Source organism: Pelophylax lessonae, assembly GCF_965119305.1.
Source record: "Pelophylax lessonae genome assembly, chromosome: 2".
Classification (NCBI taxonomy): domain Eukaryota; kingdom Metazoa; phylum Chordata; class Amphibia; order Anura; family Ranidae; genus Pelophylax; species Pelophylax lessonae.
Genome location: NC_138769.1, coordinates 40258966 through 40279220, shown reverse-complemented (window position 1 = coordinate 40279220; position 20255 = coordinate 40258966). Strand labels below are relative to the sequence as shown.

The 20255-nt window shown below is 43.2% G+C and overlaps 1 protein-coding gene across 2 annotated transcripts in view; it reads left to right on the top strand.

The window, feature by feature from the left end:
• Positions 1–20255, top strand: part of LOC309548611 (cell surface glycoprotein CD200 receptor 1-B-like) — a 40368-nt gene that overhangs the window by 9248 nt on the left and 10865 nt on the right. For both annotated transcript variants that reach the window (XM_082248587.1, XM_082248588.1), the window contains exons 2-5: positions 1779–2078; positions 7993–8250; positions 8923–9011; positions 9659–9747. In XM_082248587.1, the coding sequence (XP_082104713.1) occupies positions 1779–2078; positions 7993–8250; positions 8923–9011; positions 9659–9703 (692 nt within the window). In that variant the 3' untranslated portion in view covers positions 9704–9747. The remainder of the gene's footprint in view (positions 1–1778; positions 2079–7992; positions 8251–8922; positions 9012–9658; positions 9748–20255) is intronic.

Below are 20255 nucleotides of genomic sequence, written 5' to 3'. Positions count from 1 at the left end.
ATTAGCAGAGTCCAGGGCAGCTTTCCCTTTTGCCCTACGTTAAAGGCAGCCTTGTGCAGGACACACATTGCAGGTTTTCTGCATCACATTCTAGTGTGAACCGGGGCTTATTATTGCCTTTATCACACAATCAAAAAAGGGCCAGAGCACTGAGGCTAGCAAACAGTCCAGCCTGGCTCTGGCTGCCATGTTGTGCCTAGTAAACCCTCAGCCCTCTAGCTCTGCAGTCAGCACCACCACATGGTTGACAGAGCCAGGCTGGACTGTCAGTACCAAACTAGCAGTGGAAAATGGTAACCCACTATCCCAGTGTTTAGTGAAAAACTTTGCCAGTTGCCACAGACTCGCTTACCCCTATGGCAGGACAGCAGCGGTAAGTGGTATGTGATGTCAGTCTCTCAGGCAGCAAGCTGAAAGGGAAAGAGGGAGGCTCAGCTTCTCAGCAGCAGCACTGCTACCTTGCGTGTTCTCCGCTAAATGCGAAGACAAGTCCAAGGTGGGATTTACAAAGTGTAGAGGCAGTCGGTCACGATGGGCGGGACTACAGGTGCCGCCTGCTCTTACTGTGCCTATGATCTGTTAGCCGGTAACCCAGCACAACCTGGCCGTAACAGAGTGACGTGAGTGCCTGTGCCAGTGTGCCTTACATTGGTCCCGACCTGCTGCATCCACGCCACTCACCATACTGACTGCTGTGCTGCCTGTTGTAGTGGCACTGGCGCCATGAGAGGCAGCAGGGCAGAGACGCTTTTCATTTTACACCGGTCCCGACCTGCTGCATCCACTCCGCTCACCATACCGACTGCTTTGCTGCCTGTTGTAGCGGCGCTGGCACTGCGAGAGGCAGCAGGGCAGAGACGCTTTTCAGTTTTGGCAGGATGCTCTGGGGGGGGGGGGGGGTTTGAACACCCCAAACCCACCCCCTTATCTACGGCCCTGTGGAGCACTCGGAATCTCGTGCAGCTTCTAACTTCAGCTTGTTCAATTTAGGCTTTGACAATAAAACCTGAACCACATTGTTCTTGCGCTTGGATCCTACTCTTTAATCCTCAGTCCTCTGCTCTATGTATCTTGTATAAACACAGATCCAGTACTATCTGCAACTACTAGACAAGTGCCACTCCATTCCTTTATACACTCTGTGACTACCCTCAGGAGTGCCAGATTAGGGGGGCTCCTTTTGCACCTCCTGCCTGTTTGGCCTGTTTCCGCTATGTTGGCACCCAAAGCTGATTTTCGGATTCGCCATTCAAGCTAAGGGAGCCCGGCAGTGAAGCCCTCCGGCTTCACAGCCGATTCCCTACTTTGCATGTGCAAAGCGCGCTACACTTACTAATTGCCACAGCGGCGGAGGAAGAAGGAGGGGGGCCAAATTTCCGAGAGAAAGCGATGCGGTGCTGTCTCCCGGAAGTAGGGAAGGGTACCTGTCAAAAATGGGTATCCATCCCCCCTGAATGGTGCCAAATGTGGCACTGGAGGGGGCAAGGAAGTTCCACTTTTGGGTGGAACTCCTCTTTAATGAGTTGCGATTCCCTTTGAAAGAAACAGTGAATACAAACATTGGGGAATGTTGTTCAATCCAGCCCCTTACCAACAAATCAGGGAAATGTATTTTTTGTAGGAGCCATCAAGACCTTATTTGATGCTCCCTGGCTGAGCCTGCTTGGAGTAAATCTGATTGGGATAAAGCTAAAGGGCTTATAAATTGCACACTAAAGCCTACAAATGCTAAACACACTTTAAAATAAAATATTCATCCATCTTAGTTTGACTTTCAGGTTCCTCAATTGTGTCTGGGCGATACGGCGGTTCTGTCGTACTGGAGTGCAGCCATGACCCTGGAGAAACCTTCCTACAAATTACCTGGAAGATCGATCTGTACAATTCTACCTGTAAGGCATCGATGAATAAACAAGAAGCGCAGGTAGCAAATCAATGCAACACCAAGGCGAGAATGGAACTAAATAATCAATCCCTGACAATCAATAATATCAAATTATCTGATGAAGGAACCTACAGATGTGAAATTGTAAATGCTTTCACCACATTCTTTAATGAGATTACTTTAAAAGTTTTCGGTACGTAGAATTATTGTTGTTTTTGGCATATTGCATTTCAAAAAATCATGCCTGTATAGCAGACTTTATTACTTACTATACAGTCTATATACTATATATATATATATATATATATATATATATATATATATATATATACATATATAAAATATTTGTGTATGACAGTATGTACAAAAGATTTGGGTAGGTGTGAAAAAATGCAGTAAATGAAGAAAGCTTTCGGAAATAGAAGAGTTGTTAACGGTTTAGTTTTATCAATTAACAAAATGGGAAGTGTATACAGTAAACAGAAGAGAAATCCAAATCACATCAATATTTGGCGTGACCAACCTTTGCCTTCAAACCAGCATCAGTTCTTCTAGGTACACTTGCACACAGTTTTGAAGGAACTCGGCAGGTAGGTCGTTCCAAACATCTTGGAGAACTAACCACATACACTATATTACCAAAAGTATTTGGGCGCCTGCCTTTACACGCACATGAATGTTAATGGAATCCCAGTCATAGTTCGTAGAGTTTAATATTGAGTGTGCCAACCCTTTGCAGGTATAACAGCTTCAACTCTTCTGGAAAGGCTGTCCACAAGGTTTAGGAGTGGCCCTTGACATAAGTTCCTGTACTCACGATACTGCAGAAACAGGACCTCCAGTGTCTCCCCTCTCAGTCAGCTCCCCTGGACCTCTGGGTTCAGCACCTCTCTGCTACTCTTCCGGCCCTCAGAACGACTTCCTGAGGCTGCTTGGCAACTCTACAGAGGAGAAGGCAGCCGCCCCCTCCCTCCAGGACTCTGCTCTCCAATGAAAGACCTTGAGCACATGTGCTTCTGGCTTTTATACAGTATCCCAACATGCACCGAGGCGTCCTGCCCTCTGCCAATCATCAGGACTGTATCAAAAGCCCAAGCACCCATTCGTCAGGCTTCCTCCCACTGTTCAACATGCCTCCCTATTGGACCAGCGTGAAACACTCTCTAGACTAAATGAATTGCATAATGAGCACAATGAGCAGACCTCACTAACCGATCCTGCTCTCTGTTAGGCAGAGAACAATATAGATATACCTGCAGCCCCTCTGGTAAGCAGACAGAGCTCAAAAGATAACGGTGATGACCATGGTTCTTCCTCACTAATGCTGAGACTGCCAACACACACAAAGCACATTCCAGGCACAATGACACAGAGAAAAGTCTAGGGGATTTTTTTTTTTTTTTTTGTGATTTTGTTAAAAAACTTGACTGGGGTGCTGGGTATTATGGGATACTCCGGAAACACCAACAGTAACAAGAGGACATGCTTCCCTATGTTGCAAATTTCAGGAACAGATCTTCTGCTAAGCTCAGAGTACGAACCTTCCATAAGAGACTAGGGGAAGTCAGAGGCATGAACCCCTCAGAAGAGGAACTATAGTACGTGGTTTAAGTTCAGAGTAAAGTCTTCTCACAAGAGACTAGGGGAGGCTGGAGGCATGGACCTTTAATAAGAGGAACTACTTGGCAAAGCTATCCCAATAGTACACAATCACCAGGATCTTGCAGTAGTACTCACAAGGCCTGGGGAGAAGCTAGACCTGTTCAGCTTCCTCCAGGAAATGTTGCTGGAACAAACTAATTACTATCAACGTATGTATTACGTACATGGAGGTGAGCCTGATATGGTGAGGAAGGCCTCTCTTACGCCTCTGACTCAGGGCCCCTGATAGTGCAGACAGGAGGCACCGGAGTGTAGAGTAGCATGAGTGCCTGAGGGTTGCTGGAAGCGGACAGGTGGCCACAGGCAGGGATCGCCAGGGAAGTCTGATGAGCAGGAAGATGAGCAGGCAGCAGGTGCTGGAGGCAGTGGCCAGAATAACAGGAGAAGCTGGGTGAACTTCCTTAGGCAGGAGGGACGGATCTGGGGAAGACAAGAGCGTGGTAAGACAAGCCAGGTCAGGAGCCAATCAGTTATGTAGGAGCCAGTGGGAGCAGGCGAGAAGCGGAGGTCACAAGACAAGCCAAGTTCGGTGCAGGCGGAGAGCAGAGGATGGTCAGGACAAGCCGGGTCTGGAACTTGGAAGCAGGATACAGATTTGCAGGTAACAGGTAACCAAGGCTGACGACAAAGCAGCACTGGAGATGAGCAAAGACTGGGTTTAAATAGCCCATTTGGCGCCAGCATCTATCGCACGTTGCATACTTGCGAACGTGAGTGCACAGTTGCGCGAGTTCGCGCATGCGGTTCACCATCGCCAAGTCTCTGCGGGTTTTAACAGGAGCACGTCTTTGCATGTGAACAGCCAACCTCTTCTTACAGTATGTGGTTTTCGTTTTAGAAAGTAAAATAATTCCTAAATCAAATGTCAAAAGCAAACAACATTTGAAGATCAATATTTGTAAATTTGTACTAAAGAGAAGGCTTGTTCAGTATTCTAGTTCTAGTGCGGTGATCTCCAAAATGTAGCCTGGTGGCAGGATGTGGCCCTTTGCTTGCCTTTATCTGGCCCTTGAGGCACTATCCCTCCCACTAACATCAAGAATGAAGCACTATTCCTCCCACCAACCATGGGGTATTGTTATTCCCACTGATACTAACAATGGGGCACAATTTATGCCAATGACACCAACAGTAGGGTATAATCCCTCCCACTGACATGAACAACGGGGCACTATTCTTCCAAGTAAAACCAACGGAAGGGCACTTTTCTTCCCCAGAATACCAAAGATGAAGCAGTGTTTACTACCACTGATGTCAGGGTATTTTCTACTTCAGCTGGTGACATTTTGCCCCCCCTAAAGTCTGAAGGACTGTAAACTTAGCCCTTCATTTACAATGTTTGGACACCCTGGTCTAGTGTATGGCCAGCTTTAGCATCATCCAGAGAAAATGTGAGGTCAGGGCAAAGAGCAGGCTTAGCATTATCGAGAAATAATCAAGGTCAGTGCAGGCAGCAAAAAAAAAAAACTTAATCTAGTGTAGCACCCTACAAGGTAGGTGCTAGGCAAAGTATAGTGGGCCTTAGCTGCCTAACAGCAGGGCCATTATTTTCAGCTGGGCTGTCATGTCTCCCAGGTGTAGCTGTTGAGTTTGGGGAGTCTCCCCACTGTACTCCATGAGAGGGTTCTTATTAGGCAGTGGAAGAAACCCAGCCAATGGCACACTCAGGCCTGTATCTACCCCAGAAAGGCAGATTCTGCCGCACAGGATTCTGGGAGTGGGTATAAGTTTGAGGGGAGGGCATGACGCAGCTTCTTTGGCGGGAAGCAGAGTCCCAGGAGGGAGAGTATGGCTGTCTCTCCTCCTGTCAGCAGGATTGGGTGTCCAGGGCGGCTTGCTTGAGGGGAGGGAGTGAGCTGAGCTGCAGAGAGGATCCGGTGTGCCGAGGACCAGCGGAGCAGAGGGGGTGCAGTTTCAGGAAAGCATTCCCAGTTTGTGAGTACCATAAACTGCCCCAGGGGGTCTTCCTAGCAGAGGGGACCACTCCTGTGAAGGTCCAAGGAATCCAGGAGCCAGCTATCGGTAAAGGGGGTGCCAGTGTTGACCCTGAAGTGTAGAGGGGGTGCCTAGTGAGAGGACCCTGAAGTTCAGAGGGGGTGCTTAGTGAGAGGACCCTGAAGTGTAGAGGGGGTGCCTAGTGAGAGGACCCTGAAGTGTAAACGGGGCGCCAATGGGTGGGCCCTGAAGAGTTAAAGTGTACAGCGTGCAGTGTGCTGTGTTGAGAGTTGCAGCAGCACAAGCAGTTACAAAGAGCTACCTCAGTCAGTGAAGGGCTGGAGGGAGCTGTTTACAGGACTTTTGAGCTAACCAGAGTGTTAAAGCTCAAGTTCAAGCACAAGTTCAGCAAGTCAGTATTTTTCAAGCGCCAGCAAGCGTTGGTTGGCATTCAGCTGGCGTCAAGACAGCGCTAACAGGCATTTTTCTGCAAAGTGTCCCAGTTGTACCTAGTTGAGCCAGAGGAGTATTCCACTCATTCCCTTCTCCCATCCCCATTATAAAATAAACAAAACAAACCGAAGATGCCGAAATGGTTATTGTCTCCAATCTCACACTTGGATATTCAGCTTAAATGGGCTGAAGGTGTCACCGGTAACAATGGCAGACCCACATCAGGCCCAATGCCTGGAAAACCTGCTACACTAGAAACAGCCTGAGGTCAACAGGCAGGGGTTGTCTTCATAGCCAGGCAACAGGGAAGCAGGGCAGAGCTGTGAGCAGTTGGGTGCCAAGCTTCTTTGTAGGAGTGAGTTCATCTCAAAATCCTAACCGACACTTACAAGTTGCATATTTTTTCAAAAAAAAATGTTTCTTCCAAAGAGAATGAAGCTTATTTATCCAACTTGGTTTGGTTTTAGGTGGCTCTGTTGTGTCGATGACAATTGGCAGCCCATCATACTGCAGTGTGGCTTACAACACAAAGAAACCTTCACACAAATCAGCTGGAATATTATTCTTGACAGGGGAGGACTGGACCAGGGGGCAGGGGGGCAATTGCCCCCTGGGCCACTCTGGTGCCCTGTAAAATGGCTGCACTGCTTTTGCCACAGACATGCCTAAAGGATTTCTGGTGAAGAGAATTAAAAGGTCCCTGCCACTGCCCTACTAAGTGCGAATTGAAGACAAGGACATAGTGCAGGCCTACCTCCAGCATGGATGGTGTAAACTGTGTCTGAGCAGAAGCCGATTCCATGCCCCACTGTAGACACTTCTTCCCCCGGCCAACCCCAACCAAGCTGTCCAAACTCCCCCCAAAGATGCCCTTGTACCAAATACACTCAAATGTGAACATGGCCTGACCTTCCTAAACCAGTCTGCACAATTTAGCATTTTTTACTGCTCTGTAATACACACTTTTTGGAGTCAGGTTCAAAGTCAAAACTTCAACTGAACAACTTGTTCCAAAACTCAAAATTTTGGAGGATTGGGAATAAGGGGACTTTTGTGTTTTTGTACTTGTGAATGTGGTGATGTTAAAATGTATATACTCCAAACAAAAACAAATCGCAGCGCTCACTCCATCCCACATCCACTGGTACAAAGGCAATGTTCCCGGCGATGCTGCTCTCCTTGAGTGGAGAAACTCCAAAGCACTGCAATGAAACAAAGGAGGGCACTACATTTCCTATGATGCTCATGCACCCTGCAATGTACTTGAGGATCATGGGAAATGTAGTTCCTAAACATCTGGGGTGCCGAAGGTTCGCCTTCACTGGCCTAGTGCATTACCTCCAACACCATAACAATGTGAGTATGTTTTTGGCTTTTTAATAAATTGTTATGGTGTTGGAGGTATAGCACTAGGCGTCTGCTCCCTCTTTTATTTCTTTGTAATGTTAAAATGTATGCAGAGGCTAGTAGAGGGAAGCATTAGAGCCCGGTCAGGTTTTCGTTGCAGTCTGTTCCCCAGGTTCAAATTTGTGGTTCCAAATTCTAAAGGGGTTCTGGAACCCAATGCTACTTCAAAGACTCTTTCTGCCTTATATCTGCTTCTGCTATTGCCTAAAACTTCTTAGCTTGACTACTAATTTTACAAAGTCTCACCTTTCTATTTATTTTGAGTGGTTAGGGCCCCATCCTCTCACCAGGCTGGACAGCCAGAAGATTCCTAGTATTCATCATTTGATGCTCTGTAATACACACTTTTTGGAGTCTGGTTGAAAATCAAGACTTCAATGGACATCTGGTTCCAAAACTCTTAATTTTGGAGGTTCAGGATTTTTTAAAAACTTCAGCTGAAGCACAACGTATAGATCTTTTTTGATCTGCTCCAAGCTTGGAAAATGATGGAGTTTCAAAACATCAATGAGATCTCTACTGTGCTTTTAAGCAGGACGAAATACAAAAAATGCAGTGTTCATTTTATGGTCAGACTGCATCATCTATGTTATGTTATATTTGACACTATTTTTCATTTTAATGAAAGAAACATGATTGTCCCTCTTTAGTTCAGCCCTCTGTGACACTGGGAATAAACAGCGGTGGAACTCCAGAGTGTACAGCCCATGGTGCATATCCAGCCGCGGAAATCTCCTGGACTCCACATACAGATAACATAACCAAAACCCAATTCCAGTATGCTAACAAGACCTGGACAGTGATCAGCAGATATAATCTGAAGAATGTGACTATGGTGACTTGTCGAGTTTCTCATCCTACCTTTACAAGTCCTCAAGAGAAATCCATTATATTGCATGGGACAGAAGGTGAATCTTCCAAATTCTGTTTAGTCTGTTGGTGGAGGAAGGCTATTTAGAAACCGGTTTTGTTAACCTTCCACATCACCAATATCTATGTCCAAGTCTGCAGGTTTGCTTTGAGAGGAAGCATAGAAAATAAATACATTTTTCTAGTTTGTGGAAAGGAAGACTTGGCCATTCAAAAGTTGCTCATGTGGAGGATGGGACGAAGGCCATCTATAGCCCTAAAGGCTGTATGTAACTTGGCCATGTTACAAAAAAAGTGCATTCAGTTGGTCCTTTACCATTAACCCACATGCTTTAATCCAAGCTGCCCAGATTTTCAAATGTTGTCAATTTTTTTGTAACAGTTGTAACTCAAATAGGTACATTTGTGAAGAGATGGGGCTGCATTAATAACAGATCTCCACATATTTAGTGTAGATGATAATTTCCATTTAAGAACTGCCTGCCTGGCAGCGTGTTTGCTATTTATATTGTATTTTGATCAATTTTGATGAAGCAGAGGGAATTGGCGCCACGCGGGGTGATCTAAGTGTGCCTATGTATGGTATGAACATTTTAAGAAGATTTTGGATGTTTTAAATTTTTTATAATTTATATTTATATATGTTTTATATTTCTGTATTTAAATATGTTACAATTTTACCTTTATTTCTTTCCTTTCTTTCTTTCTAGAAAAGCATTTAGGTTGGAAGATTCCTGCTTATATCATCTTTCCTGTGGTCACCTTCACATTGTTCATCTTCACGATGATTAAAACTAAGGTATTTACATCTACAATAACATATTCATTTCAAAAACACACTTCTTGATGAATGTAAGGAATCAATCTATTTTGGGGAATTTCGCCCAGATATTTTTCATGTACGGAAATAGGTGAAGTTAGATACCATGTCAAATATCAAATGGCCTGGGATTGCTGGTGGTGATGGTTTTAGACATTTGTATGTCATAGTTGTACATTTTTAGCTACAATCTGCAATACTGTGTGAATGCGTCCAAAATTGTTGGGTTAACCTCACCAGAGCAAATCTTGGGCCAACCATATAACTGTGCAGGGTCAATTCACTTGTGGAGAGCAATCATAAATTGAAAGTTACTCTAATTCAATCAAGCTGCGTAAAAAGTAAAACATGTATCAGTGGGGTTTTTATGTACTAGTAAGGGCATTGTTGATTTGAGCTCCTGGAGGCATGTCAGACCTCTACAAATCCTGACCCGTGTGATCTGTGTTGACTTGAGTAGTGGTCTGGGTGTCAAGCTAGTGGAATTTTACCAAAGGCTGCAGTCTGTAAAAAATACATCCATCCACACAACTGGTTAACAGCTCAATTGAATCGCTGTAATACAAATGAAAAGCTAAATTTAGCTATAAACTGTTTTTATAGTTTTTTATTTAATCTTGATCTAGACACAATGCTGCCAGAAGGAGCCAGGAGAGCATCACCACACATAAGTCATCGAGATACCTCCTACATCAGAAGAAGTGACAGACTCCAGGTTAGCTATGTTCTGGATTAGAGAAACAAGCAATCCATTAGGAAAAAGCTCCACATTTTTGTTAAGGAAAGGCTAGTGAGCACCCAGTATCGTTTTTATTATTATTATTATTATATAGGATTTATATAGCTCGGACAGTTTATGCAGCGCTTTACAACTTGAGTGTAGACAATACAAATACAATACACTTTAATACAGTAGGAATCAGAGGGCCCTGTTCGTTAGAGCTCACAATCTAAGAAAGTTTCTACTGCATATACAAATCTTGCGAGAAAATCATGGGCAGTGTCATAGGGAAAAATTTATTGTTGTCCTTTTCTAGACAGTTGTGGGTAAAGGAGGATCTGAAAAGGTACATGCAACTCCCAGTAGCTCAATAACATACTTTCCTGCGGGCCCTCAATTTGAAGATTGAGGTCATGGTAAAAGACAGCATATTGTTTCCAATTACACCTTCGGATTTCAATTTTTTCTGTTGACAATCCTATAACATGATGGATTGCAAAACAGGCAGATCCTGTGTACAAGGACAAGATCCTTCACAGCTGTGAGGTCTAGAACCAACTTGAACCACTTGCCATACACGGCCGCTGTAGGCAAAGCGATGTACCTGTATATCGCTGCCTACTGTCAGGCTTAGGGCACACGCTTGTGCATCTCCCCCCCTTCCCCTGGCACCCACTGTGATTGTACACAACAGGAGCCTGTCAGCAAGTCCCGGCCAATGATTTTACGGCCGGCCAGTACCTGCTGATCGGCTGTGTCCAATCACAGCCCAGAGCTCTGTGTTGCTAAACAAGACAGCTCTGTAATGAGGGAACAATCTGTCAGTTCCTCATCCCTGCTGAAACTGAGAGATCTAGTAGTAAAAGCAGCATACTTTACACATACTTAGGCACACATTTAACCCGATTACCCTTAATGTTAACCCCTTCCCAGCCAGTGTCATTAGTAAAGTGACAGTGTACAGTGTTATAATGGATCACTGTATTAATGTCACTAGTGATGTCAGCGGCAGTTAGTCATTTTCCCCCAGCATCAGTTAGTGTCAGATTGCCTTCCGCACTATCGCAGTCCCGGTATAAGTCGCTCATCGCTGCCATTAGTAAAAAAAAATTAAAAAAACAACAATTCCTGTATATATACCATAGTTTGTAGACACAATAACTTTAATACAAACCAATTAAAGTACACTGGGATTGGGATTTTTTTTTTAATCAAAGACATGTAGCAGAATACGTTTTGGCCAAAATTTATGAAGAAATTTGATTTTTTAAACATTTTTTATTGTATATGTTTTATAGCAGAAAGGAAAAACATTTTGATTTGGGGGCGGTTTGTTCTGGTAGAAGATGTCCAGAGAAGATGGCCGCTTAATCCTTGAGCTCCAGCAGACAACAGGCACAATCTAACTCCATCTGAGGTTTCTAACAAGCCTACATGCTTTCAAAAATGTGGACCTCATCACGCAACAACTACCTCATCACGCAACAGCTACTAGATCCCGCTCTCCCCGAGACACCAGCGGGAGGATGACTCAAAATATCCCGGAAATATTCCGGTCCCAAACAAGAAATATAGCGGCGTCACAGGCCTCCTCTCTCCCCTCGGGTGCCAAGCCCAACACCGCGCTTTTTGAGCATTTCCCCTAAGGATCACAACCCCCACCACAGCAACTCAGCCTAATGGACCTGTGAACCATCGCAGCGGTAATTAAAGATACACTGTCGACTGCAATATCAGACCTCTGGCACGACATCCAGGCTCTGTCTGGCCGAGTACAGGAGGTGAATTGCACGACGGCCCACCAACCCTCAACAATTCAGAGAGTCTACTGCGCTGTGGACACCCACAAGCTACAACTTTGTGACCTTCACTGCCATATGGAGGATCTAGACAATCGTGGGAGAAGGCACAACCTGAGAATTAGAGGACTCCCCAAATCTGTGGACTCAGAGCGACTCACATCAACCATGGTAGGCCTATTTAACAACCTCCTGGATAGGCCTCCCACCACACCGATTGATATGGGGGCACATCCACAGGGCTGTCAGACCAAAGGGCAGGGATACGGGTCCCCCACACGATATTATATGCTGTCTGATAGAATTCAAACTGAAGGAGGAAATCCTCAGTAAAGCCCAAAACAGAATTCAACTATCCCACGGAGGAAACGAGATCTGCATCTTCCATCACGCTCCAACACCATAGAGATCTTCGTCCGCTATTGGAAATCCTGTGAACAAGGAGGTATTCATTACCATTGGAAGTTCCCTTTTTGGACAGAACCTCCTACTAGCCCACATGATGGAAAGACAGTTTGCTAAAATCCCCCCCCCCTTTTTTTTTTTCTCATAGCGTATCCTAAAGATTGTTCCTATACGCCTGGGTCGGAAGCTGACTCACAGGATTCTTCTCACAACAAGTTATTTATCACTAATACAACTGACACATGTATTTGGGAATTATACATGACCATCAATTACTCATCACATATCCCTTTAGTAAATCGCAGAGGTATTGAGCTGGCGGGAAAGGGGCAACTAAGTTCATAATAAACGCTTGAGGGGTCTTATTGATGACCACCTTGCACAATCCTGTGAGATGCCTTGTGACCATAATATACAGTTCTGATGTGTTTGCTTAGACTATGATGCCTTGGTCCATCATAACTTTCAGGGTCATTGAAATGTTAAAATTATCTTATTGCTGTTTGTGTTACTTCCACATATAAATGTGTGACACATTCCCTATACTCTAACAACATGATAAAATACACACAAGGGGGTTACAATTTCTAGAAAGCTTGCATCACCACCTCTTCAAACATACACCCACCTGGTGAGGCTATAAAATGGTAACAGTGGAGATGACTTGTAATCCTAGGAATATTACCTACAACCACCCCTGAGCTACCACATGCAACCAGACCCTCACGGCATAATTAGGGTTAAGGGTACCAGACCATACTATAGGACCAGACATGATATTTTTCCATAATTAATCCCCCCTCCCTCCCTCTCCCCTTCTCCTCCTCACACCCCCCCCCCCATTCCCTCTCCCTACCCCCTTCCACGCCCCTCTTCTACTCCTCACTCGTAAATGTTTAAAATACCAGTTAGATGTTGGTTACTGAAACTTCATTACAGACTGATGGGATTACCACAGCTAGACTACAACCTCTTTCCTTCTATAGTATATGCCGCCCTACACCAAATGACCCTCCCATATCCCTCCTATATCCTCATACCTTTACTATGCAACAGCTTTATGTACCCAATTCACACAAGCCGCATAGAGCTCTTCACCCTCCTTAACAATCTTACCTACTGCTCCTGACTAAGCTTCCTCTTTAAGGCCCCCCAGTTACTTAACCTCCTTCAGCCCTACACATCAGCATATACAGTAGTGGCATCCTGTCTGCTGGATCTACCTTTCCTGAACCTTTTCTTCCAATAACCATGTGCCCCACACAGTGGAAAACTCTTCCCCAATATATGTTCAAGCTGTAACCTTTTCCATTCCAATGAACAACTCCGGAATTACTACACCTACGGTCTTCGTATCATTTGGATAAGAGAGCAGGCTCTCTCTTGTCGCAGGCTAATTCTCTCCTGGACATAACGCTGCTTCTCTCTACTCTTCTGTCTTCAATAACCTCCTACACACCCCACCTCCTGTGCTTCTAACTTCCCTTTCTCACCTACGTACCCCCGTTCATCTCTTAATCTCCTCTCCAACTCCCCTCACTCCTGTCCCGAGCCAGCTCCTTAGAACAAATTACTGCTGCAGTATACCACCCCAATACTACAAATTAACATATAAACTATATGACCATGGACTCCTCAATTACCTCAGGAAATGACTCAACACTCAAAATCATTTCAATCAATGCTCGAGGCCACAACACCCCAGAAAAGCGATGCCAACTGCTCCTCACAATGCACAAGAATAAAGCCGATATCGTTCTCATCCAAGAGACATATTTCCGTAGGGATTCCATTCCTAAGCATTCTAATCACTTCTTCCCTACGGTATACCATGCATCTAACCCCACTTTCAAATCCAAAGGAGTATCTATACCTCTAGCCAAAAACTGTCCACTACAACTCCCTGACTTACTATCGCATAACGATGTCAGTTATCTGTTTGTAAAGGTAGCATGCCACGGTAAACTGATTACCATAGCCAACATTTATGCACCTAACACCCAACAAGTCAGCTTCTTTCGTACAATATCCCAAAAACTTTCCGAGTTCCAAGCTGGCATTCTGATCTTAGGAGGCGATTTTAATGTCTCTCTATGCCCTCTTCTAGACACATCAAACGGCGCATCCACACCCCCCTACATAGCCTTATGAGCAATTAAATCACAATTACAGGACTTACTACTACATGAATCTTGGTGCACGCTACACCCGAATGAAAAAGACTATACCTTTTTCTCACACCCTCACAACTGCTACTCCAGACTAGATTACCTATTCATATCCCAGAGAGATCTTCCTATGCTCCATAAAGCCTCTATTGACCCAATGTTCCTTTCAGACCACCATCCTATCTCCATCACCCTGACATTTTCTGGTATCACCATTCACCCTTCTATTTGGAGACTAGACCCCTCCCTACTTACAGACCCCGCTATTTTTGCTGACAGCAAACTACGTCTCAACCAGTACTTCTCCGAAAATAGCTCTCCAGAAGTTTTGGCAATGTCCAAATGTGTCATGAGAGGTGCCCTTTAGAGCCTCTGCTGCCAAACATAGACGCATGCAACAAATGCATATAAAGGACTTAACCTCCTGCATTTACAAATTAGAATGTTTACACAAATGCTCACAAGCTATAGACACCCTACAAGAACTGCTACAGACCAGATCAGACCTCCTGGAAGAACTAGACAAAACTACAAAACGCAACCACATTTTGTCTAAAAATAACATTTCTACAAATATGGAAATAAATCAGGCAAGCTCTTAGCCAGAGCATTGAAAGCAAAAAAAGTGACCTTGACGATACTCTCCCTGACCGACTCGAAGGGGCGTAAAATCAACTCCACCATTGACATTGCTGAACAATTCACCACTTACTACTCGCAATTATATAACCTCTCCTATCTGGCACATATGGTTGAACACACACAAAGAACCCAACTAATTAAGGACTTCCTACAACAATATAGCCCTAACCCAATCTCAGAGGCAGAATCACACAAACTGAATAATCCCTTATTAGAAGAGGAAATCAAACTAGCACTCAAACAAATGAAACCAGGCAAGAGCCCAGGCCCAGATGGACTAACAGTGGGATACTATAGGACCTTTTCAGACATCTTGTTACCCCACTTTGTAAAAGCTTTCAACTCTCTACCCACCCAATCGCTCCCACCACACGACCTCCTTGAAGCCTACATCTCTGTGATCCCCAAACCAGGAAAAGACCCAACCCTAGTTACCACTTACAGACCAATATCATTACTAAACATCGACCTAAAGTTATACTCCAAAATAGTAGCAAACCGTCTCCTACCCCTCCTACCCAAGCTGATCTCTCTTGATCAAGTTGGATTTCTATCTAGCAGGGAAGCCAGAGACAACACCATTATAGCAATTAATATGCACCACTGGCTAACCTCCAATCACCACTCAGGTTTTTTGCTTTCATTGGATGCTGAGAAGGCATTCAATTGATCCTCCTACTGATACCGCGGCGTTCCAAAGGGATCCCTTGATAGCTGGTGTATGCCGGTGTCTTCTTCAATCCTGGTGTCCATGGATGGCCCTAAGGTAATGGCTCGCAGGGAGAGTAGGAGATAGAAAGGCTCCAATAGTGTAGTATTTTTAAAAATTTAATAACAAAAAGCTAGGTACACTCACATAAAAGTTTGCAGTATGTGGCATGCAGAGCATGGGCGGCCGGCTTGTCCTCCGGCAACAGTTCCGGTACTATCAGCTGCCCTACACGTGTCGTCACCGTCATTTGACTTCATCAGAAGTTGTTTTTATATTGAAAAGTTTTAATATATTTTTTAAGCATCTATTATTGGAAGATATATACATACATATTTTTTCTGTCACTTTCATTGTTCACGTGTTACAGCACTTTGTCACTGTGTTACACATTTTTCTATATATGTCATATTCATTCAAGATCTAGGACATATTTGTCATGTGACTTCATCAGAAGTTGTTTTTATATTGAAAAGTTTTAATATATTTTTTAAGCATATATTATTGGAAGATATATACATACATATTTTTTCTGTCACTTTCATTGTTCACGTGTTACAGCACTTTGTCACTGTGTTACACATTTTTCTATATATGTCATATTCATTCAAGATCTAGGACATATTTGTTTATTTATTCACCAGCTATTTACCATTAAGTCAACGATCTAGCACTTTGTCACTTTACAGTATACATTTGGATAATTTTGAAGATTTAGGACTTATTGATTTTATTTATTTATCCTCTATTTATTAATTTTGGAGGTAAAGATTCAGCACTTCGTCACCTTACAATATATAGTTCCATCTATAGATTAGCGCAGCACCACCTTCCCTCCTTATACTTGTTTATTTGACATAGGAATTTTTCAAATTTGTGTTTGTGGCCATTCTTCTGAACTATTATTGTGGAGTGTGATAGCGCGTGGGTACCCCCCTCATTTTTATTTGATAGTGGCCTGGGACTACATGACAAAGTCGCTAAAAGCCATCGGTCTCCCGGAATGAATGCTACACTTCATTCTCGCGTTATACTCTATACCTACAGCAAGGGTCCAGGTTAATGGTCACCTATCGAGTGCCCTCTCCATCTCAGATGGAACACTCAGGGATGCCCCCTATCTCCCCTCATATTTGTCATCACTCTTGAACCATTATTACATCGTCCTAGAGCAAACCCAGATATTAAAGGCATTCGAATGGCCAACCGTTCCCACAAATTAGCCGCCTTTACAGATGACATTCTCTTATTCCTCTCCGATCCTCTTCTCATGATCCCCAACCTGCTCAAAGACTTCTCAACATTCAAATTCCTAACTAACTTACAAATTAACTTTGCAAAATCAGATGCTCCGAATATCTCTCTCCAGCACAATGCTCTCAGCCAATGTCGAACTAATTTCCCGTTTAAATGGAATGAGACCGCAATTACATATTTAGGTATCCAATTACCGTCTAAACTTTCTGATCTTTACACAAAAAATTTCTTCCCACTACTACAAAATATACAACGTGACCTGAAGCTCTGGTCTACTGGCCTCTTCTCTTGGTTTGCAATCTTAAAAATGAATGCTCTACCGAGAGTACTCAAACCATTCCAATAAAACTTCCTCCAGACTTCTTTACGTCATACCAAAGAGCATGCACAGCCTTCCTATGGGGTACCTTTCGAGCCTGACTGAGCTACAATAGACTAACAATTCCTAAACTGAAGGGGGGCATTGGCCTCCCAGATATTAAATATTACCCCAAGCATGCCAGTTAACAAGGGGTATTGACTGGAATATACACTTTCAAGCCAAAGCCTGGGTTCAATTGGAACATGATATATCTCCCTACCCTCTCTACATCAACTCCCCTGGACTTCCCCCAACAATATCCAACCAGTCTGTACAAACCACCCTTTAAATTAATGCTACCCTGACAACATTCAAGGAAGCATGCCTTAAACATAATATCTCATCCACTCCTGGCCCCTTAACACCTATCCGGCAGAATCCGAATTTTCCGCCTGGCATGTCCGCCTCATTTCTTCAGGACTCCTGGCCACATCCACATATCCGTGCTGGACAATTTTTTTAAGACAACCAATTTCTCACCCTCCCATCTCTATCTTCCCGAATGCTGAATAAACAATTCCCCTTTTGGACCTATATCCAACTTCGTCATTTTTTAAATGAACCCCAACCCAGACCTGAATGGTCTCGTCAACTTACACCATTCGAGGTAATATGTCTCAAACAAGAACCACAAAGACACCTCATCTCTGATATATATGCTATGCTTTTTGCCGATCAAAAGCCAAAATCCAACATATCAAACAGCAAATAAGAACAGGAATTATCCTCGGACCTTTTGGAAAATGACTGGGAATACATCTATACAAATATTCACAAGGGGTCAGTCAGTGTATATACACAAGAAAATGGCTTAAAAATTTTCTCCAGGTAGTTCAAGACACCACTTAGACTGCATAAAATCTCCCCTTCTCTTTCCCCACTATGTTGGCGCTGTCAAACGGAGATGGTATCACTCTTACATATTTGGTGGTCCTGTCCCAGACTACAACCATTTTGGAATGTAGTCCATCGAATCTCAAACAAAATTCCCTCACTTACTCTGGAGTTTTCTCCAGAACAGTTCTTACTTCACCATTCTACGATTCCAGAGTCAACATACTTTCGCTCACTGGCCATGCATCTTGTAAATGCAGTCAAGCTATGCATACCCTTCAAGTGGCAATCCCCAGACCCCCCAACCATCAGGGATCGGTTCAAACGTATTCAACAAATTGCATACATGGAGGACCTCATTCATCAAGCGAATGATACACCCTCCAAATTTAGGAACACATGGTCAGACTGGCAGCACTTCCTTACAACCACTGAATATGACACCTATCAGACATGAAGGTCTGATCTGGCTCTGGATGGAAGAGATTGGGAGGTGGTACCCACTCCCTTTCTATTTCTCTCCTCTCTAACACTTTTTAATGTCCTCTTCTGCACTATCGCACCTCAACGCATATGTCTTTTCGCCCCCCCCCCCCCCCCTTATCCCATATTCCTCTTCATTACCCCATTAATAAACAATAAAGAGTCTGATCAACTATCTGCTCAAAAAACATAGCCCTTCTCATCTCTAGGGGAAGTAATAAATACACCACTTGCTGCTTCCTTTGATCAATCATTACCCTCTAGTGATAGATGAAACATGATATGACTTATTTGTTACTTTCAACATGACACTTGAACCATTGTGTGTGTCATATTGTGTTACTCAATACCCGCAACAAAATGCTATGTTCTGCTCTCTGTTATTATAGCGGCTGAACCCGCAATTATGTCTGCTATGTTTGCTATTGCTGTTCATCCATTCTTGAAAACCTAATAAAATTCATTAAAAAAATAATATTGGTTATTTTCAAAATGTTCTGTCTTTTTTCGATTATTTTACAAAGAATAAAAAACCCCAGTGGTGATCAAATACCATCAAATGAAAGCTCTATTTGTGTAATAAAAAAAAAAAATGAAATAAAAAAAAAATGGGTACAGTGTTCCATAAACGGGCAAGTGCCAGTTAAAGTCGCCCAGTGCCGAATAGCAAAAGTTTGTCTGGTCATGAAGTGGGTAAAATCTTCCAGAGCTCAAGTGGCTCATTTAGGCAGTGAAACCTTGTAAGCAAAATAAAGTACCCAGCTCTACTTCTTCAGGAGCCAACTCCCTAATCCCAAGTGTTATATAGATGAGAAGTGGACATGATTTGCAGTATAGCAAAGAACAATTATTTTTTTTTTTTGTCCAGATAAACAAATAGGGGGGAGTACCGCGCTTCTGGGATAATTAATAGATCTATATAAATAAATATTCAAATGGTGAGTGAGTAAATTCAATTTCCATAAATCAATGTGTAAAATTATAAGATCAAGATGTAAATATAAATTGTGTCAAAAATATTCAAATCATATATTCTACTAATAATTCATATAAAATCCTTGTGTCCTATAGATCCCAATCTAATCAAATATTCATAAAAAATAATTAATTATACTCTCATTAAAAAATCTATTAAAATATATTAATAAAGTGCTTATGGTGATGTTATTATTCAAAATCAAGTAATATGTGTGATATATTGAAGTGCTCTGTGCCGATCCTTATATTATCGCAATCAAAAGAAACAATAATCATAAAGTTCATAAATAGTGTTCAAGTGTCCAAACAAAAATTATTATTATTATAAATGAAACTTCTCTTCTGTGGATAAAATACACCTTCCTTCCACCTTTATCCCTTGTGAAACAAGTGATCTTCAGTGCTCATCACCTCTAGGTGTGCTAACTGCTCACCTCAATACTATCAGAAATGCGCCTCTAGATCTATTAATAGATCTGATTCTTTATCCTCTCCTCTCCTAGGTTTAAATGGATCCAATATCGGGTGGTGTATGCTGGTATATTCTTCTCACCCGGAGCTGCCTCAGACTAGTAATCCAGTCCTTCCTCGTGCCTCAAAGTAATAAGGGTCCACATTGTGTAGTATTTCACAGTTTTTATTACTCCAAAAAACAAGTAGTAACTCACAGTTTAATAAGCTGTTATCAGCTTTTAGGCTCCGTTCACATGTAGGCGTTTTGGGGCGTTTTTGGGGCGTTTTTCTGCTCTAGGATCAGCTCTCAAAACGCCCAACAAGACAAATCCTATTCATTTCAATGGCCCCTGTTCACATCTGAGCGTTTTGAAGCTGTATACAAAACGCCCAATGCTCAAAAAAGTACATGA